Source organism: Argentina anserina, chromosome 6 (assembly GCF_933775445.1).
Source record: "Argentina anserina chromosome 6, drPotAnse1.1, whole genome shotgun sequence".
NCBI lineage: Eukaryota > Viridiplantae > Streptophyta > Magnoliopsida > Rosales > Rosaceae > Argentina > Argentina anserina.
Window position 1 is genome coordinate 33,097,432 of NC_065877.1, and position 22,375 is coordinate 33,119,806.

General features: G+C 37.3%; 2 protein-coding genes and 1 long non-coding RNA gene across 3 annotated transcripts; all 3 read right to left on the bottom strand.

Annotated features, from left to right (window-relative positions):
* Nucleotides 1-1,574: 1,574 nt before the first annotated feature.
* Nucleotides 1,575-3,887, bottom strand: LOC126799470 (uncharacterized). Its single transcript, XR_007672626.1, has 2 exons — nucleotides 3,613-3,887; nucleotides 1,575-1,972 (listed from the first exon to the last, which is right to left on the bottom strand). It is a non-coding gene; the product is annotated as an uncharacterized LOC126799470 (long non-coding RNA).
* Nucleotides 3,888-8,544: 4,657 nt separating this feature from the next.
* On the bottom strand, nucleotides 8,545-11,829 carry LOC126797348 (uncharacterized). Its single transcript, XM_050523989.1, has 9 exons — nucleotides 11,716-11,829; nucleotides 11,432-11,532; nucleotides 10,516-10,584; nucleotides 10,111-10,226; nucleotides 9,319-9,373; nucleotides 9,102-9,222; nucleotides 8,950-8,997; nucleotides 8,749-8,843; nucleotides 8,545-8,583 (listed from the first exon to the last, which is right to left on the bottom strand). The coding sequence occupies exons 2-9, from the start codon at nucleotides 11,522-11,524 to the stop codon at nucleotides 8,545-8,547; spliced, it is 636 nt and encodes a 211-aa protein (XP_050379946.1). The 5' UTR covers nucleotides 11,525-11,532; nucleotides 11,716-11,829.
* A 3,174-nt stretch (nucleotides 11,830-15,003) lies between these two features.
* LOC126797349 (protein EPIDERMAL PATTERNING FACTOR 1) lies at nucleotides 15,004-15,631 on the bottom strand. Its single transcript, XM_050523990.1, has 2 exons — nucleotides 15,535-15,631; nucleotides 15,004-15,381 (listed from the first exon to the last, which is right to left on the bottom strand). The coding sequence occupies exons 1-2, from the start codon at nucleotides 15,629-15,631 to the stop codon at nucleotides 15,086-15,088; spliced, it is 393 nt and encodes a 130-aa protein (XP_050379947.1). The 3' UTR covers nucleotides 15,004-15,085.
* Nucleotides 15,632-22,375: the final 6,744 nt, after the last annotated feature.

The following is a 22,375-nucleotide window of genomic DNA, read 5'->3' on the forward strand; positions in this document are numbered from 1 at the left end:
AAAAAGCTATTCCCATGAATATGCTTATATGCTTTTCATTCTTACATGTTACTTTGATTTCTCCATATCAGGAACCACATGCCCATGCATAAAAGGCTTTCCAAAATAACATTGACATTTATCCTAGCACCAATAGTAAGCTGAAAACCCAGAAACCCAACATACCAAAATCAAATTGACATTGAAATCAGATAAAGAAAGAACCATGAATGATTAAGAAAACTTAAAATTGCAGAGATTAGTTTCCTAAATCTGAAACCAAGTCATTTGGAAGACCCACCATAATCAAACTATTTGATAAGTACTCAAGAAATTAACAAAATCTGACAATTCATCTAATCAGAAAGTTTATGAATTCAAATTTAAAGAACGCACGCAATCAACCAGCAAGAAATGGATTCGTTGGCTGCTTTCCTCTTCTCATTGCCATATTCTCCCTTTGACAATCTCCAACTGGTCACCCCGCAGCAGCATAGGTACAATATTGAGGCCAAGACCGGAAGCGGCAGAGAGCGAGAGGAGAGGAAGGAGATCTGAAACGTGCTAGCTTGTGTGAGGTTCTTATTGAAATTCAATGAGCCGCGCCAAGCCAGGTGGTATGTTTTATGAGAGGAACGAAGGTAGGTTGAGCTAAAATTAAGTTGTGAAGAGAAGGATAAAATGAGAATTTTGGTAACGGCTTGGCTGGAGCCGGAACTGTTCATTAACCTGACTCATCCTTGGTATGTAGTAAACTAGACATTTTGCCCGCGCTTTGCTGCGGGTTAACACTGCTAAAAACTAAGTAAATGGAGTAAAACATGAAGATAGGACTTTGAGTAAAAAAAAATGAAATGGTCTAGTATTTATACAAAAGAAACTGTGTAAACTATATTGGAGTAACATAAAAAGCTTTGCATCTAAAATCCCTCTAACCACCATGTCACTAAACATTAAAATTACTCTAGATTCGTAAATTCTATTGCTCATCAAAGCGCTGTTTAAACCAAATAAACTATTTGCCTCATTGTTCATCTTGAATCATCATGTACATGTAATTGTGTTGTGAAGAAAAAAGTATGAGCAAGCAAAGAAAAAAATTTCGAATGAGCATAAATATGAAATTCACGAATTACTGCATATACTGTTGTGAAGGCTCAGAGCAGTAGCCAATAGCCATATAGCCGAACCAAGTGCATGCAATGCAGAGAGCCAATGTTGTTGATTTCAGTTATAATTAAACTTTCCCTCTATGGGACAAAACTTTCTCAAGCTTTTTAACTGCAAGAAAAGTACTGTCTACTAAATAACCACAACTGTAAAATATCACTTCTGCTGAGTTGTAGAATATAATATACATTAATTGTTATAACTGTTTTAATTCTATGAGTGTAGTTAGCTAACCTCACCGAACCCCGCAGCTTTTCGCAAACGCAACCCAACATATGTCTGTTGCCACAAAAATGACCAAAAAGAAGAAATGTGCAGTTTTCCTGTGACAAAGGGATAATGATTTAGATCTTGTTCTACACCACATGACAAATGGATAATCATCACATATAATGATTTAGCCAATACAGAGAAAACTGATGATATAATGTTAAGTTCCTCAAATGATAGGATGTGATATATTCAGGTGTAAAACAATAGTAGTTCACCTCATCTAACTTGTTGTGTTACTGCTAACCAATGGCAATGAGCAAAGCAGACATCTTATTACAGCCAGGTAACATCTCATATATGTAACTTAAAAAAACAAACTCAGAACAATTCAAACCTCTTTATAATTCCTCAAAACCATTATGAAATTACAACACCCCTAGCATCATCCCCAAATCGGTTAGACACAAAGATCTAGGTTCTCTAGAGCCACAACTAATGATCTGCAACTATACCACCCGTTCTGCAACTCCACCGCCGCTTTCATTATTCTCAAAAACATGTTCCTCAAAAAAATTCATTCTTGCAGATCATCGGCGTCCAGACGCCATACCTACAACAAAAACCATAATTTAAGAACAAAATAAAGAATCCTATGAAACACAAACCAAGTAAATAGACTGATACCATACTGTGTTAGAAATTAAGCTCAGTTAAGTTAAGTTTTTCAGTCATATTTAGTAAGATTCTACCACTACAATGCATGATGTGCCTATTCCCACATACAATTATATTGTTCTTATTTAGAGTATCCCAGTTGCTCCTTTTAATTTTTATTTTTTTCTAAAGAATTCAACATTCTGATAAAGACAATAATGACATTCTTTTCTGTTTTTTTTCCTTTGGACCAAATTATGACAAAAGGGATTCTTCCCTGCCAATCTTTAAGCATCCATGACCAAAAGCTTTTGTCCAGCCACTAACAGACTCTGATCAAAGCAATGTGGGAAATGACTACATAACATGATTCAGTCTCAAAAGTCTACTACGGCATCTCCTCAAATACCTATGTGCATGTGCTAATTAAACTCATGTAAGAATTTAAATATCTATGCATTTTTATATATCTCCTACTTAGAGAATGAACGTGAAGACGTGTGCATGTCTTGTATTTTCGAATTTGCAATTGTATGCAAACTGTTCTTGATTTGTTTGTTAGATTTGATTCTACAAATGCAGTCATCTCAGAAAAGAACTCAAATGTTACTGCTCATAGAGAAAACAAACAAACTACTCATATAAAGATTAAAGAGAAGTAGGAGAAATTCCACATCAGTGTCAAAAGTTAGAGGACAATAGCATCATTGGAAAAACAATGGGGCATCATAGAATAATGAATTGGACATGGATAACCATAAATGCTTTCCCTTTGTGCTTTCCACAAAGCAAACTTGAGAACGAATATGAAAATGGGATTTGGATGCCTTAGAGATTTAAACGTCTGTATGAAATTAAACAGTGTTTGCTTTACACAAAATGAACTTCCCAGATAATGATCAGACTTCAGTAATGCATCAACAACAGAAGGATATATGTGGGCTCCGAGTTATTCAAAGCGAACCTTTGTAAGTCAGATAAAAAAACACAAATATCAGAATCCATAGAAAACATAAGAAATCAATTAAGATAATCTAATAATTGATCGAGTTAATTTTCAATTGATAAGAAACACTAAAACACATAATTCAGAATCACCTTCAATGCAAGAAACTACAGGGATCATTTAAACTTTAGGCCAAATCCAAGATCATGCGTTTTCATTTACTTTAAGTTCAAAGCATCTAAATACTAAGTAAACAAATGTAGAAGCTTTTCCCACCTCTAAGTATCTCTAGCACATCCAAAATACAACCCCAACATGGCGGATCATTATGTATATCAACTTTCTTACAGGGAAAACAAACTGTATAATCAGAGGACTTGAGCACTGATTTCAATTGAACCAAAATAATCATCATGAACTAATCAAACAATGAACTAATTGAAATTAATTTCAACTCTAAGTCCGAAACAAAATCAATACAACCCAAAATATCAAACCCAAATAAAACCATTAAAGCCGACATCAAGTCGGGATAGTCACCATATGAATCAGAAATTCTTACAATCCATCTCCAAGCACAGACAACAACAGTAAACAGGCAGCAACCAATCACCCAGAAGAAGAAATTGAAATTTAATGGAGAACCTAACCTTGATGAGGCACAAATTGAAAAGGCGGAGGTCGTCCAAATCAAGCCGGCTTCCAGTTAATATAACCAGGAATGGGGTATGGCGAAAACCTAAAGTTGTCGAGAAATAGATTAAGAATAAAGCTTGATTGCCGGTGTGAGAGAAGAAATTAAGTGGGGCGTGCGAGAGTGTCGAAGAATTGAAGAGAAGGGCGGCGAGGCTCTCTAGAAGAAGAGAGAGAATTGAAGAGGACAGTGAGGCTTCTAGAGAGAAGCAAAAAAAAAAGACGCAGAAGAAAGGAGAAGACAGTAGAAGAAAGGAGGCAAAATCGGAACTTCACTGTATATTTTTATGTAGACAATGAAAGAAAAGAGGACAAAATAGGTAATTCACTATAATGATACACTACTGTAGGTATACTGTTCAAAAGGCCACCGGCGTATAATATATAGTAAATGTGCGTTTTTGTTTTAACATGTTTCTATAAACATGATGTAAAATATAATTTCTTTTCACATGTTGGCTCAAGTCCTATCAGAATTGTTCATTCATGCACAATGTTTTAAAAACATGCCTGTGCTGCGGGTTAAGATGTAAAAGGCGTAAGTCGTAAGCTAAAAGGCTTTAGCTTTAGTTGTCTAGGAGCACTCCAATGCATTCAAGGCATGAAAGGCGAATGCCTGACAAATTTTTTTTAATAGACATTTAAAAAACGGGGTTTTTTTTAGGTTTTGAAATTGAGACTTTAGAAAGACTCCCTCTACCAAACCTATGTTGGTGTTGAAAGTGATGTTATTGAAGGTGTTGGTATTGGAGGTGATGGTGATGGTGATGCACCTTTGGATGATGATTTAGATAGTGATATTCTAATTGATGATGCTGACGGTTTTGAAGTTTGAAGTTAGATCAAACATTGTTCTTGTTTTTTTTAAAAATATATTTCAAGACTAGTTAGTACTTTAATATATTGATTTATATTATGCGAGGTGATTTGATTAATTGCATGGTTTTGATATGTATTTGTTATGAATGAATGATCATTTATCATGTTTATTTTGGTTACAAATCATGTTATATATATATAGTCATATAAGATGAATGCACAAGTATATGAATTTATTCATAAGACTTACGCTTTGGTGAGGCTCTTTCGAAAACGCTTCAGCTACGCCTTTGTTGCTCATGCATATGCATCATGTGAGTCTATAAGGCCTATTTTGTTCCATGGAAAAGTAAATTTCTTGATATTTCTCATGGGAAGGGAAAGTGAGTACTTTTCTTCGCGGTGTTTGATATCATAAGAAAAAATATCAATAAAATTGTGAAATGATGTAATAATATAATTGATTGTAAGTAATAAATGCAAGAAAAGAATATGAGAAAGTAATTCCATTAGATTTTGGATGGATATCTCTTTTTTCCTAAGTAGCACGGACATGGACACGATTCGATACGTAGACACGACATATAGAAATTTTTTTGGACACGGACACGTGGTGAACACGTTAATTAAATATTATTTTTAGTATATATATTTATTAAAAAAATTATTTTATAAATTTGAAAATATTTAGAATTTTAGATGTATATATATGTCAAAGTGTGCATTAAAATGATGAAAACATAACTTATTAGAATGACTAAGGACTTGATAAGTACCTTGGATAACCAAGGTTCGAATCCCACCACAAGCATTTTTATTTTTATCACAAGTTTCTCTCCTTATATATATATATATATATATATTAAAGTGTGCATAAATATAACAAAAACTGAATCTATTGGAATGGTTAAGGAGTTGTTGAGTGCTTTGGATGACCAAGGTTCGATTCCATCATAAGCACTTTCACTTTTATTATGAGTTGGTGCGTGTCCATGTGTCCGATTCGGATACTCGCGTGTCTAGGCCGTGTCCAAAGTCAGTTCGTGTGTCCGAGCGTGTCCACGCATTTCCGAGCGTGTCCGTGTCAGACACGCAATACAGTGCCCATAGCACGTGTCTGTGCTTCATAGCTTTTTTCTCTTATAACAAAAAAGTAATTTGTAATGACCCGATTTTTTTTCGGGTTCAATTTGTTTGAATTTGTAGAAATTTATAAACTCAGTAAATATCATAAGTCACTTTTTTTCGCTTCACGACGATGTTGAATCGAAAACGGAACCGTATTCGGAAAAGCTAAATTGGAAAAACGTTACAATTCCGCGACGCGAGAGTCGACTTTTACGCCGTCGCTCATTTCTGAAAACTTCCTGCACGAAAGTTATAGAGGTCATCGATACGATTTCGTGTACACGTCACGTGTCCTAATCGGACATCGTATGTGAAAGTTATTAGCGCCGGAAGTGAGTTTCCGATTTCGGAAAAGAGTTTAAAAGGAGATGATTGGAAACCCTAGTTTCCAAATATAGAAATTTCTCGCTCTCTCTCTCTCTCTCAATTTCTCTCTCTCTCTCTCTCTCTCCTCTCTCCTCTCTCCCCGCAACCCTCCCCCTCGACTCCGAGACTCTCTCTCTCTCTCTCTCTCTCAAAAAAACCGCCTCCGGCGATCTCACCTCACCGGCCACTATGGCCCTTACCGTCGATCCCAAAGGCGCCGCATGACCTCCAGCTCCCACCCCTGAACGTTACACGCTGCCGTTCGCCACGCCGAAGCTCCTCCGACGATTCAAAGCTCCTGCAACTCGTCGCCGTCCAAGCCTCTTCTTCGGCGACGCAAGCGCTCGGAGGATAGCATCTCACCGCCGATCCTCACCCCCGGTGCCATCTGTAATCGATTTAGGGCCGAATCACGTTGTGCTTCGAATCCACCACGAAACCGATCACCGGCGACGTCTCGATCTCCTCCGACGACTTCCCGTCGGTCCTAGGGCCCTATTTAGGTACGAAAACATCCCTCTCCTTGCGTGCTACGATTTTGATGTTGAATTTGTTGTAATCGGAGTTGGTTTCGGAGGGGGAGGAGGATGAGCGTTTGTCGCCGTCTGTGGCGGCGCGTGGGAGGTTGTTGAGGTGTAGGGAGGCGGCGTTGGGCCGTAGAAGGGAGGAGAAGAAGAAATGAGAGATTTTCGGCAGTGGTGGGCAAGCCACGCGCTGCCATTGTGGGGAGGCGCGTGAACCCCACGCGCCACCACGTACGGCGGCGCGTGAACAGTGATTTCCAAAACAGTAATTTATGTACATTAAATGTAAAATTAATTTACGTACAATAAATGTAAAATGTAATTTACGTACGGTAATTGTAAAAGTATTTTTCTAAAAAGTACATCGGTAATTAGTATTTACTTAAACAGTATTTACGATTGAATAGTTCGTATATGAAAAGTAATACGTAAACAGTATGTATATGAAAAGTAATATGTAAACAGTACGTATATGAAAAGTAATACATGAACAGTAATACGTGAATAGTATTTTTTACGTGAACAGTGATTTCGTTAAAACCCAAAATTGCTGAACAGTAAAACATTAGTATTGTTTCGGCATTTGAGGTTTTATGTACCATTTCTAATCACTTCTTATTCAATCTAGGTGATCGATTAATCAAGTGAAGGAATTACTTTCAGTATTGTGGAAAATACGCTCAGGAAAATAAGGTGAGTAAATCTCACTACGATAAGTCTATTTTTTGTGGTGATTCATCGTTACGCTTTATTTTAAAAGATCGAACTATGATATGTATATGATATAGTGGGTTGTGTATGTATATAAATGGTAAAATCGATACATATATATGATTTGCTATATTATATACTATCACATTTCCATTTCCAACTGAGTTTATTTATCGCACTGATATTTATTTTATTTAAGCATGAATAACTTGTCTTTTTGTACAATAACATGTGAGGAATGTATTGTATGTGGTTTTAACTTGAGTTATGTTAAAACGTTTTTCTGTCTTCGAACGTGTTGGCATGTCGGAACCTAGCCTTGACCGGGCGACGGTTACGATTCAGTTAGAGCTCTAGTATGTCTGTCGGTGTACTGGCTTATGAGTACCCATATTTTTGGATATTGGGTAGCAGATGGTTGCCCAATGTCTGACTGTGTACTACTTGAGGGGTAACAGATGAGTACTTGGGCCTCATGGGTACCCGTATTGTAAATGTAATTAGGTAAACAGATGGGTTGCCCGATTTCTCATGAGCACTTATATTTCAAATATTATTGGACAACCAGATGGGCCGTCCTGTGACTCATGAGTACATTTATAATTAAATATTTTCAGTATTTTTTTGTTATATTTCTATGCGAGTTATATTGTTGATTTACTCATACGAGCTACAAAGCTTATCGGGTTTGTGTTTACAATCCCGGTGCACCTATTCGATGGTATAGGGGATAGTTCTTCAGATGTGGATTAGTAGAATTAGAGGACTACTCTGAAGAGTTCGAAGTTTCCTTGTTTTATTTTGTGGTGAGAATTGAGAGGATTTTACATTTCCATTAGATATAATGCTTGAATTATATGTTGGTTTTGTAATAATCAATTTGACTGAGATGCTCTATGAACTCAGTAACGATACGCTGTAACGAAAAAGATGATTTCTATTTATTGAGATTATTTTAGAGTTTTTCATAGCTTCGATTTTCGAGTTTTATACTTAAAATTTCGGAGTCGTGACATAATTATTTTCCTGCTGCATATCAAACACAAGAAAGGAATAGTTTTCCTTTCTAATAGTTACTTTCTGCGAAACAAATGAGGCTTGAGAATCCATGAAGACACTTTCCCAGTGAAATTGCCGATTTTTCTAGTAGTAATTTATATGCTAAAGATTAAAATACGATTACCGAACAATTATATCCAACGGAAACAACCTTTAAATTCATTGAAATTGTTTAGAGTCCAAGTACAATGCTAATGTGTTTATGTACTACCAAAAAAGCTACTGGTACAGCAGATTATATGCTGGTAAATCTTGTATTCTATGTGTATCTTCTAAAGATAGTTATCTTTCCAACTGCTCCCGCGTTGCTTGCAGAACAACCTGAAGGATTCAAAAGCCCCATGAGTTAGTCGTCTGTTTAGCTGATCAGCTAAAATCAAGAATTCAATGTGCACCAGATTCAGGATCCGGAAATTCCAAGTTCTAATAATGATGAAAGAAATTGAAAAAAAAAAAAATCTTGTTTTGTGTTTGTTGAGAGGTTACATTAAACTGCATGTAGGATGCATTCATAGCAAGCCATTGAGCATCCACCATTTCGAAAGCTATACAAAATAGTACATCAAAGGCAGCTTCATCTTCTGCAAGCATATCATAAGTATTAGATTCAGCTGGTTCAATATCACAACATTATACATAGTCAATCCTCGATCACAGCCTTATACTGTGAGGTGAAAATTTCTTTACCTCCCAATAACTTCACAAAATTCATCCCAGGAAGACGACTTGGTCTTGCTGCAGGGTAACATTATATCAGTAACAATTTAACCTACTAAACCCTAAATTGCTATGAACATTATAAGACAAGTCTAGGATAATGCTTAAACTTGTTGACAAACTTGACCAAAGATCCAGCAATTGAATCAACATAAATGAAATATTAATGCCTGCAACAGCAAATGGATATTCCCAAATTGCTCGTCTCCCACCTTGCTTGAATAATATTCTCCGGAAAGATAACTTCATTTTGAAAATCTTAAAATTAGTACCACTTTATCTTCTTCTTCTTTTGAATATGCAGAAATAATGAAGGGAAAGAACAGGATAGAGGCGTACAGGATAAGTTCTGGCAAAGAACAGCAAGTTCTCAAGGGCAATAACACCGCAGCTCCTGAAGATATCATTTCACCATAAGATAAAGAGAAAATGTGATACAAGATACATTGTCTCAAGCATGGAGGCATAATTTGTTAAACAACGACAAGCGTGGCCCGTGGACCAACTGTACCGATATTGTCCCACCTTAGCCACCTCACAGGTGTTAGGTTTTAATCACAAAATGCCTCGGTACAATTGGTTATTATCCACTTACTTATAAGCTTTATTTTCTTTGTCACTTCTTAGATGTGGGATCTCTCCTCTCCAACACGCCACCTCACGTGCAACCTAATTTTTAGGTTTGCACGTGACAGATTAACATCCCACATACTGGGATGAAAGAAACTAAGGTCCAGTAACCAACGACACTTAGTGGTCATCCAATCGGAAATCCTCCGATGGTATGACAAAGTGGCACCCAACTCGGGCCCACGAAAGATTGGAGGCGCGACTGGAGAGGGACCCGCTCTGATACCATGTTAAACAGCGACAAGCGTGGCCCGTGGACCAACTGTACCGATATTGTCCCAATATAGCCACCTCACAGGTGTTGAGTTTTAATCACAAAAGGCCTCCGTACAATTGGTTATTATCCACTCACTTATAAGCTTTATTTTCTTTGTCACTTCTTAGATGTGGGATCTCTCATCTCCAACATAATTTCCATGTGAATCTGTTTTTTTTAAACCTTTTCTGTTTGTTCAAAAACTTCAAATGTTTATGTAAAATGTAAGAAATAGAATGCTATACCTAAAGTCAGTTGATGGATTAGGACCTTGCCATCCCATCTCCTTCCATTGGTCAGAGATCAAACCACTGAGAGCAACATCTGGATAGGCAGCATGCCAAAATGCTTTCAACACTTCCTGATATGAATATAGGATCATAAGTTTAATCAATGATACAGAAACAAAAAGCAAGAGAACAGATGTAATGTTAGGCCCTTCGAATCCTTCTATTAAAGAGATCATTATAAGTATCAAATTGATAACAGGATCTTCCTAAAAAATCAGCTAAGTAAGACCCATAATGACATATGTTTATCAGAGACAGGTCATCACATTTAAACATAGCTGTAATCAAATTGAAACAAGATAACAGTGGACAAAGGATCTTAAAAAGATCATTTAGAAACAGCATGAAGAATATACGTACTTGATGATCAGGGCGTGTCTCGTCAAAAGGTACTTGTAGTCGTTCTTGAAGCCTTAAAAGTCTCAGTTCCTGTCCACATGAAAAACACATATTGAACCCCCCAGCTGAAATTTTCAGTAGATAAGTCTTCATGACTAGATCAAAGACAAAGTTGAAGATATATGTGGCTGTAGTTTATGGTAATAGAGAAAAAACCAGCAAAATCAATAAATTTGAAACGCATGCCTTCAATCAATATGTCAAAACTTGCAGACTACGGTGAGTTACATATATCTGTACAAGTAGATATATATACAAGTAGTTCAAGTTAATTGAATAAAAGGATGCTTATTTTCCTATGTAGCACCGACACTTCTAAGGTGGGAATGTCGAAGTGTTCGACACTCCGACACGGCCCGACACTTCCTGACACCGTGTCCGACACTCCACGTGGCGTGTCATCAATATTGACTTTTTTTACACTTCCCCGATATTTTGACCGACATGCCACATCATAATTCCGACATGTCATGTCATCATTTTACATTATAAAAACAGAAAAATGAAAAATAAACAGAAAAAAACCCAAATTTTGTATCAATCCCATTGTTTTTTCCTTTATTCTTTTCTTAGATTTATTTGTTTTTAATTGTTATGTAATGGAATGAACTTGAAACTTTAATTTGACATTATTTCATGTGTTATATATATTTTTTATGCATTAATAAATATATTAAATTTTATATAAATTTCCGTGTCGACGTCGTGTCGAGATCTATGTTTTTTAGATTTGACGTGTCGCGGTGTCGTGCCGTGTCGCAGTGTCCGTATCGGTGTCAGTCAGTGCTACATAATTGCTTTCATTAATATGAGGCACATCAGAAGCAAAAGTTAAAATCGTACAGCTTGAAATAAGATTGATCACAGAAAAATTTACCTGCATAGGACTCAGAGGGTAGTCAACATACTTTTCACTACTTCTGTTGCTTAATCGGCTAAAGAGTCCTGCCCATGATCGTGGTCCAACCATAGCATTAACTATCACCATAAACACTGATTAGTGTAATATAATATACTTAGTCTCCCAGAAATAGGCCAATGAAACTCTCATGACATGAGAAAAGGAACTTTGAAATCTATCTAGTAGTGAGGAGGGAAACAGGAGAACTGAACTAAGCATATAATGGGAGAAATGGAAAAACAAAGATCAAGTCTACTCACAAAAACATTGAACTAACTGTGGTATCACACGATTGGAACCACGTTGCCCCAACTGCTTACTGCTTTTGCTCTTCTGTGTCCAATAAATCTCATCATCATCAACCTACATTTGATATTTGAACATGCCTTTCGGTATTCATAAACTGCCGCACACACGAGGGAAAATTCTATGCTACAACGCTGTATGCGTGCAGCGGCCCTAATTCACCATTCATACATCCCACACACCCCACGTGCATTTCAAGACACCATCTATCCACCGTCCGATTCAGAATGTATGGTATGCAGCGCTGCACAGCAGACAAACCTCACACACGAGGTAGCATATATATAAAGGATTCCACTCATTTGGAAGCTAAAAGCATGAAGAACACCTTAACAAAAACAACCATTTAAAAAACTATATCATGTATATAATGTAGCACAAAATCAAATTGAAAGCTTTCAACATATGTAAATAGCTGACAAAAATAGATACTCTAAAAAACAGACCAGCTATCGATTACACCAGAACGTTTTACATATATAACAATGAGAAATAGCTCATTCATTATCAAAAATGAACCAATTCCATGTACAAGACACACATAATATATGGTTACAATTAAACCTTGCTCCTAGCGCTAGATTTTAGCTAATGTTCAATATATAACTTACTTCATACACAGAGACGCAGATCAAAAGAAAATTCCCAGACATACATACAGACTAATTAAGGAGAGAGATGATAGAGTTTACTTGGTGGATGAACGCGCAAGAAGGATAGAACTTCCTACGCCTCCTTAATCTCATGAGGGGGTCCAAATCAAGAGAAAGAGAAAATCTTTCACCCTTTTAACCGAAAGCAAAAGAATAAAAAACCAAAACAAAAAGGGTGGCAAATGATCTATAAAGCATGTATACGGCAAAATATAGGTATGTCTGTATCGTACCCGTATTAGATACGGGTATGGTCTGGATATGCCATATACACGTATCCATTGATGAAAAAACATATCCCAACTATGTACTGCATAGTCAAATAATCAGATACGGTCCGGATACGATTTGGATACGTTCAAGGTTAAAATTGTCATTTAAAGATTGATAAAACCTATCTCTCTTCTACTTCTTTTTCCCTTCAACCGTTTCATTGTTTTAAAGATATAAATTTGATACCAAGAGTCCAAGACTTCAGTCACTTCACCCCGTAAAGGATTCCCTTCCCTTTCAATTGAACCTCATATTCTCTCTCTCTCTCTCTGGAAAAAGGTACAACTCTGGTTTGTTATGTACATGGAGTTGTACTACTAGTGCTGAAAGGGCTAGGATTTCCAACATGGAGATTGGCTGGCCTAGTAATGTGAGGCATGTTGCTCATGTCACGTTTGAACGGTTCAATGGCTTCCTGGGTTTGCTGGTTGAGCTTGAGCCTGAGATTCCCAAGAGGGCTCCTAGTGCTAGGTGTGGTTTTTTTTTACAATTCCTGAGCTTTTTCAAGTTTGATGGGTTATGGAAAGTTTGATGCTTGTTTGTTTTATGGAAATTATAATTGTATTGAGGGGTTTCTGTAACTGGTTATGGGTCTGTCATAGTTGTGTTAGCATTGTGTTTCTTGAAATGTTGTTATAGCTGCATATGATGGTTGGTTTTCTTTGTATTTGATAAATATTGAGTTTGGTTAGGAAACATGTGTTAGGGTTTTTGGTGTTTCATTTAGTTGATTGGTTTGGTGATACATTCAGTGTTTCATAGATTGGTTTTAAGCTGCATTGGCTTTCTAGGGGAAACTCAAATAGGGTTATAAATTTGTTTATTGTAAAATTGATGAAATTTAGTTGTTATAAATTTCTAATTGCTTATTTTTATCAAATTTTAGAATTTATTATATATATATATATTAAATATTATTTTACAAAACGTATCTAAAACGCTACATTTTAGAAAAAAACGTGTCCATGTATCATGCCGTACCCGTATCCGTATCCCATATCTGTACCCGTACTGGTACATCATAACAAATGATTGCTCCCAGCTCATGTTCTTATTCCCCTATGATTCACCCTCAAATTTGTCCAGCTTTTCTTTGGAGAGACAGACAAAGTCAAAGCAAATGAAAGGTCTATGCAATTAATGGCACCATTAAAGGATATTTATTTGCACAATTACGGTGTAAATTAAAGGTCTAAGCAATTACAGAAATAATTAAAGATTTGATTAAGAAGTGAGGTCTGCTTCTGCCTCATGAACATTGGCATGCATACAAGACAATATAACATTACAGCTGCCATTGGAGAAGTACGTACTCTGGCGTCTGAGGACACATGTTGGCTCTGGTGGTGGTGATGGTTATGATGTTGATTGTGGTGGATTAGCGGCGGGATCCACTGGAAGAAGAAATTAGAGGGAGCAAGATTGTTAGAAGAAGAAGACATTATGTTTGCTGAGAATGAAAAAGTCTGTTTAGGAAAGCAGTGTTGTGTCTTCCTCTATCAATGGCTATGAAACAAATCACTTCCCTGTAAACTAGGCTACAACGTAGCTATCGAGTACTAGGGATATATTTTAACCCACCCGTATATAACGGGTTCCATTGCCGGGGCCAGATATCCTAACCGCTGGACGACAATGGATTGTTGCTACAATGGTCAGCCATTTTATAAAAGATCCCTTCTCAGCGATTGACGACAATGGATTGTTGCTATATTGTTTAGAGTACTTATTACATTTGTATTGAATAATGATACTGTAACGTTAAACCTAATATACGTGCGTATGTACGATTGAATACATATTACATGATGCCTTATATTGGTGTGTTGAGTGGCATTTTCTCGTCTCCAATTGTGTGTCATGTATTAATTGAGAGCATTGTTAATTACACGCGCGTTAGTTGAACCTGATAATTAAGGTCATTCTGACTCCCACAAATATGCATAAACATGCCACTATTTGATTCATCAAGACTACTGTATTAATGGACATACTGAGACGATCTGACGATGACAACCTCCTGGCCGGCACCCACTATTTGTAGTTATGCGTACGCGTGCCTAGCTAGCTAATTAGTTGAAGAATTTGTAGTATAGGATCTAAGACATGTAAGTTTGATCAGAAAAATCGGAGACGTGCAAAATTATCCCGGTAATTGCTAATTTCGAATGAAGTACAATTCGAACCATTTACTAGTAAGAAGCTATAAAAGCGCTCTCTCTGATTACACAATGGAGAAAAGAAACTGGCATGGACGCCAAAAAGAAAGCCTAGAAGCAAACACAGAAGGATCAACACTACTATGTTAGTGTTTACTACTCTAACTAGCTAGCTAACTTAACTGCGTGCCTACAATTGACATTGGATCGATCAGTTCATTGATGAAGATCACGTTTAATTACGGTACGGGATAAGACTTGTTATTACACATGCACTTGTAAGCCATGGGACAAGTCTCGGCTTCCTCTATCGATGCGCAAACGAAGCTCACCATCACCAGTCGACATGGCGTGCAAGATCCGCAGGCGTGTGAACAGTCTGGTAACGACGAGCCTGCCACTTGAAGTGTGTCCGGCCCCTTTCTGAAAAACTGTCCTGCAGCTACGTGAGCACCCTGATGATCTTTTGTAGATGTTGTAGTTGTAGTAGTACTTTTTGATAGTGCAGATGAAGAACGCAAATGACGCACATGACCTGCATTATGAAATTACGAAGTTGTTAAAAGTCACATAACTCAAACCAGGAAACCTACAGATTAGTGAGATTACATGGTTTTCTTCAGTCGCATAGTTTTGGTGGATCAAGTTAAAAAGGAAGTAGAGTATTTCTTCATATAGAGATACATACGTGAGTGAGGGCGAGCTAGGTGCCTAGCAGACATGGCAGCTGGAACTAAAAGAAGTACAAGGAGAACTGCAATGACAACATCTTTCCGACCCTTCATGGCTATTTCTTTCTGTGAACAACAACTGCTTAATTAGCTATGCGAAGCTAGACAAAGCAAGGCTCCGTGAAAGTATGGATAATGGTAACAACAGGAGGATGAAGAAGATGAATATATAGAGGCCGAGGAAGAAGCAAGCGAATGAAGGAAGAAAGAACGTGGTATTGAAGCAAATCACAGGAGTCAGTAGTGTGAGAGAGAAGAGACTCAGGACAGGGTTCACATGAAATACAAGTTTCCTGGATTTCAGGTGCGACGCAGAAAGAAGTCACAGGACTCGAGCGATTCGCTTTTGTGGTTCCATGGAAAAAGGGGTGAGTACGTATAAATTGAGAAGCTGAAACTACATTTACTGATTTGATAGTGCCTCTTTTACGTGATCATCACTACTCAGACCCAGGGTCCCAGGCTTTGCATAGCCATAATCATAAATGCATGGGCTCTTTATTTGTTTTGAAAGAGTTAAGCTAATAAATTTGGGAGTGATATGAAAGGAGTACGTCTGCATGCTGTGACTGCCATTAATAATACCCAATCCACTGACTAGATACCTGGGTTAGTAATACGTATTGGTATCTATATATTCATGGTCCTTCATGAAATCATACATATATGGACCGTATCGTCCGTATGTCTTAAATGTCAAATAAGCCCCTGTGTTTGGTGGTCACTCCCTAGTCCCTACTTATTATGTATTGCTAGCTAGCTAACCACAAGTATGTATTGTAACTTTGGAATATTGAGATGATGAACACGTCTATTCAGTAAGCCATCAATGTTAGGATATTATCGACATTATCATTGATTATATATGTCTGTTACTTGGGAATCAAGCAAATTAAGAGGTGTGCGTAGACCGTGTAGTACACAAATAATCGTGTAATTTAATGTGAAGTACAATAAAATGTGTATAGCTGTATTCATAAAAAATGAATAAATAAAAGTTACTCTAGATTCCTAATTTCTTTGCACAACACACATTTACAAAATATCATATCCAGGCGGTATAGTTATCTTATATCGATCGATGACCTCAAAAACGTCTTTGTTTTTGTAGTTTATCTTCTCTGAATTAGAACACTCAATTTATGTAGCATTGAACATTAGAATGATTAGATAGTCAAGTGACTCTGAGTCAGATATAGCCAATGGCGTGCGAAAGAATTCAAGATTGAAGATATATTAGTTAATATGACTTAGAGGATGTAATCGATTCTCAAGCAGCAAACTCAGGGGGGTAGTCAAACTTAACTCTCACCTTTTCCACATTGAACATGAAAGATGTACAAATTGTTTAATGGGCACAAGAGGGTAGGTTTATCCGTTTTTCTTTCCAGGGGGCTTCTAGATATACATCACAAATTCACAATCTGCTAGCTAGCAGGAAGAGATCGACATGAATATTTTGCATCAACGGTCAATACTTTAAACTGCTAGATAGATTTATACGTCAAGAGCATCTTTCCCTTTTTATTCTCGTGGTTAACCTTTCCGATTGGTAATCATCAAGGGATACTCTTTAGAGAAGTAGCTCGAGTATTCCATACTTGTGTGAGACTTTTGAAATAGATATATATATATATATATATATATATATATATATATATATATATATATATATATAGTCTCTATCCAGAGTGAAGCTTTACTCTGAAATTACAAAGTGAAGTTTCAATTTTGACACACTTTTTGGTCAAATTTTTCATCATAAGCGATTCAATATATAGGTATGTTATTCAAGATCATCTCTATCAAATTTCATTTAATTCGGATATCGTTAAGGTATTGAAATTAGATCAAATCAATGAATGAATTAAAACTATTTAACGTGAACCGTTCGTGTAAATCTCAATTTTGAAAGCTCAAACCATTGTCAAATTGGATGAAACTTTGTAGAGATGATCTTGAATAACATATCTAAATATTGAATCGCTTATGATGAAAATATTTGACCGAAAAGTGTGCTAAAATTGAAACTTCACTCTGGATAGAGACTGTATATATATATATATATATATATATATATATATATATGATGGAGCAAGTTGCCTAGTTTACCACTATAGTAAATATTGACAAATCTTTGCTTTCTCATCCGGTATACAATTTTTCCAGAATTGCAATTCTTTTTATTTTAGGATTTGTTTTGAAATTACATTCTCATCAACTAAGTTTTCAAGATTCCTCTAAATCGATTTAGTTTTTAGGACTTAATTTGTATATATAAGGATCCATCGTGTTTTGCATAAACAACGGCTCTTGCTAGTGTATTCGGAGAGTTGGAGGCTGCTGGTTGTGTTGAGCATATTTGACTAGCTTAAACGTTCAACGGTTCAATTACAACACTACTTGCCAGTTGCCACAGTTAAGGGGCCGCCAACAAAGACCGGAATTTTCAAGCAAACCAACAAAGAAAACGTGCGAAGAAAAGGTAGATTTCTCTACTAAAATTATACATAAGAACTCTGTAGTTACTTCTTCCAACTTCGTTTATACCAGTGTGCAGCCATGAACTATCTAGCCCGAAACGCCACCGTGACGCGTCTGAGCCGGCGGTTCAATGGCTATGAGCCTCTGGATGAAGCAATCAGAAGCGAAAACGCGCAAGACCCACCGCCAAGATCGCTGTCATTTAAGCGCAAGAAAGTGGCAGCTTTTCCTTTGAGGACTAAAGAGGATGAAGCCAAGCAACGACGGCAGATATTCATTAACTCCTACAAGTTTGAAACGGCGCATAAACCGCACCGGGTGTGTTGTCGGAAGATGGACAGAGTGGTTCGTAAGGTGAAGACATCAGTAGCAAAGTTCATGTCGTCGTTCTCGAGAGCTTCATCTACTGCTTTCAGATCTTGTGATTGTCGTTTGGCCATAGAAGCTGTCTCTCCTAAACCTCGTAACAAGTGGTTTTGACGAGTGTATATCTTGCTTCTGTGATTTATCAAAGGTTCGATCTTGTATGTTATGTTGTCTAATATTCGAGTTCGATTCAAACAGTATTAGATGTCTTGTATGAGAAAAAAATTTAGTACGTAAGACTAACAAAACGGCTGCGCATTTGTTATTTTTGCTATTTTTCATAATCAAATTAAATTATCAATGTAACTATGTAATGGGGTAGAATGTTGAACCAGCCTAAAATATAGAAAAGAGCACTGGTAAGGCGCCATAATATGGGGGCGCCTGATTCGGCGCCATAATATGGGGGCGCCTGATTGTATATAGCATGTAACATAATATCGCCACGTCAGTAACTAAAATAGTCATAAAATGTCATTTTTGTTATAGCAGAATTACTCTCTGTAATCTTCTGGTGTATTTTGTCCTAATTAGTATAAGTTAGTATAGTTAAGGAATGATATAATATTTGAATATACATGATACTTAATGTAATGCTTATATATAAGACATCTTTATCAATGAATAAAGATGATATTTCTCCATATTCGATGCGTATTACATTCTTCTGTAACACGTTATCAGCACAGAGTTCTAACCCTGAGTTCCTAAGTCTAGAACCCTAAATTCTGAAAACAATTCCTTCTGCCATGAAAAATGTGGCAAAAGATGACTGAAAAATACTTTCTGTCACGAAAAATTCGACAGAAGAATATCAAAAACTCTAAGAAAATTCTTCTGCTGAAAAGAAAATCACCAAAAAAAAAATCGGTTTGATCAGTGGGCACCCAGAAATTCTTTCTGGGCAACTGTCCTCCTTCTCATCCAATATGCCTTGAACGGTGGTTCCCCTGCGCCGACGACGACATGCACGTGCCTCAGCGTCTAGCCCCGGCGACCAAGCCAACGCCTATCCTTGCGCAAGCAGCAAGAAGGCCAAAGCCAATCGATGACAGCAACACTCCTCGAAGCATCAACGCCCAACGCCAACAACCTGCTCTCCCACGCTCATAACCAGAATCCCGATGTCATCCCAGCAGTGCCACTGCAAGCCCGACGACCCCTCCTCCTTATTTGAACAAGGAACGCCGTCGTGATCTCCGACGTCCGGCTTAACCCACACTCGATCTTGATGTCACCCAGTACTCCGGCCTCCGCTCGAACCCAGATTGGTTCCGGTTAACACCAGATCGAGATCGACCCAACGTCGCAACCCATGCGACGACAAATTGCCGACAACGGAACTATTTCCAGATCGGAGCTCGAGCCTTTGACCTCGATGCTCGTCGAGCCTCCTCCTCGCTGGAGCACTGCTGCATCCTCTGCCCGGATTCTTAAGGTCCTACTCAGTCGGTATTCTCCGACTGGACTACGACAAAGACGGAGAGAAATTTTTACCCCCGGGTAAATTGGTAATTTGAGGTATGGTAATTTTTCCAAGTAAAAGTTTGTTTTACCGTCACCGTCACAGTAATTTTATTTTAATTTTACTGTTTTTATTTATGTGATGAATTTAAACTAACCATATGTTTTCATTTTGGTGAAATTTATCACATGACGATACGAAATCGAACGGCGAAAGTTACTTCGCGACGCATTCGTGGATTCAAGCATGATCGTGGAATTAAGCAAGAGCAATTATAATACGCTATTTATTTGGCAGACAAACAAGTATGTTTTAATTAACGTTGTTGCTTTCATGCAAATTTAAATTCCTCTGAATTTTGTCTTTCATTGGAGACTTTCAACCTCCATTTCCTTTTCAATCCGATTCTTTCGCTTCTCAGGTGGTATACAGGGATTTGATTCCCCTGGTACCGAGTTTTCGGAACGGCTGCGAGTGCCACTGTTACCATCAGTAATCGTTGTGTGTAGCTACAAGTTTGAAAAAAAGGGACAAACATTGGTTTGCAACGGAAATTGTCGCTTATACCACCGGTTTGTGACTGAAATTGTCACTTATACCATTGTGACGGAATTTGTCACGGTTTATTGAATTGAGTTACCATAATTTAGGACTTGACCTCCAATACAATACTTGAAAGTTGTGTTGTATATTGATACATAATGAATCTTCTTTCTTGTTGACCGCAACATGCGCCTGAAATTTGACATTTGCATGTTGGATGTGTTTATGCACCTAGTCCAGATTAATTTATTTTGGTGCAACATCGTTTCATTGAAAGACATAAACATTATGGTCGAAATATACAAGAGTTAGATATGAGAAGTTCTTGAAACAAGACACTCATTACATGGAAGAACATGAGAATATCTTCTCAGAATTACATATAAGCAATTATACATTACGGTTATTAAATAAAAATAATGAAGCATAAATGCTTCGGTTAATAGTTTAAATGACTAGAAATCCGTTCATTCCCAAGTTTAATATGACTAATGTTACTTAGTCACTACAATTTTAAATTGGTTCATGGTCAAGATTTCAATACAATTGTTGGCTATAAAATTCTCATGTAGTTCAAATAAACGAACATACAAGAATGTCTTGATGCATTTATGGTTTCATTACTAAAAGCAATATGTTAATGCAATGTAACGCATTACATACTACATGGCACTACCTACATAAGTCCACGGTTTTAATTGTGGCATACGATTGATATCTTGTTATGACATGTTTCCACCTTGTTTTGGTGATGTTTTTTAGTGTTACATGTCATATAATGCACTTTATATTTTCACTATTCTAAATTATGGCGATGTTTTCACAAGGTTCGAATTGAACTAACACATGAAACTTAGGGGGAATGGCAAACTATAACAGATTCGCGAGCTACGACCTTGGAAATTCACCAAGATGGTCCGTCCGTCCGCCCGATTTACCTCTGCAAGAAGTTTAAAAATTTTTGGCCGGAAAAAGTCGCCAGACCGCTGTAACCTTACTGCCGGCTCTGGCCCCTCCGCACAACTCCCTGCAACCCCCCCCCCCCCCCCCCCCCGCACGACCTCCGCACGACCCTTGCATGGCACCCCTGCATGCCCCCTGTAATCCCCCCTGCAACAGCCCCGCACGGCCCCTACAGTTCCCTGCACGGCGACACTGCAGCCCCGCCATGGCCATGCGGCCCTGCAATGCTACTTTTTGTCTTTTGCCGATCATAGTTACTTGATCTAATGACAACGTGCTTACTCTTTGGCACACATAAGTTTCTTATATGTCAAAGAGGCATTGAGTGCATATCTAAATGAAAGCTATTAATGGATTTAGTTTTCATCCATTGTGACTATGATGATAAGATCATCACACATAGAATCAAGAGTGGTTTAGGTGCTCAAGTTTAAATGCCTTATGGCATCATGATTCTAGTCACATGCTTTTATGCATCAAGAGAGGAATTGAACCTATGAAATGGTTTTTGTCATAGTAGTTGTATACGTTGATGAATTAACATGATACCATATATAAAATTGGTGAGATGATAAGCTACTTGAAGACAATCTTTGTGCCAACATTATTTATCACTTACAAACTCATTGTGAAAGAGTTATTATGTATCGCTTCTAATGATGTAGCGCATCTCATGAGTCGAAATAGTGTGAATTGTATTCTTTCACGATACTATGATTCGAAATAATGAATCAATGACTCGTTTAGACTATTCTTTTGAGCAAAAATGTTATACGGATCAATAATATTCCTCCAAAGTAATGGAGATGTAATATATGCATTATTATGTGCATAAGACCCCTCTATGACATTCATTAACTATGCTCAATCTCTAAGCCTATTCTTTAGCAAAATTTAGGAGTAACATACACCCTCCTACGCTAAAGAGAATGAGACATAAGATGGAAGCCGAAATTGGCTTATCATGATTCACTTTG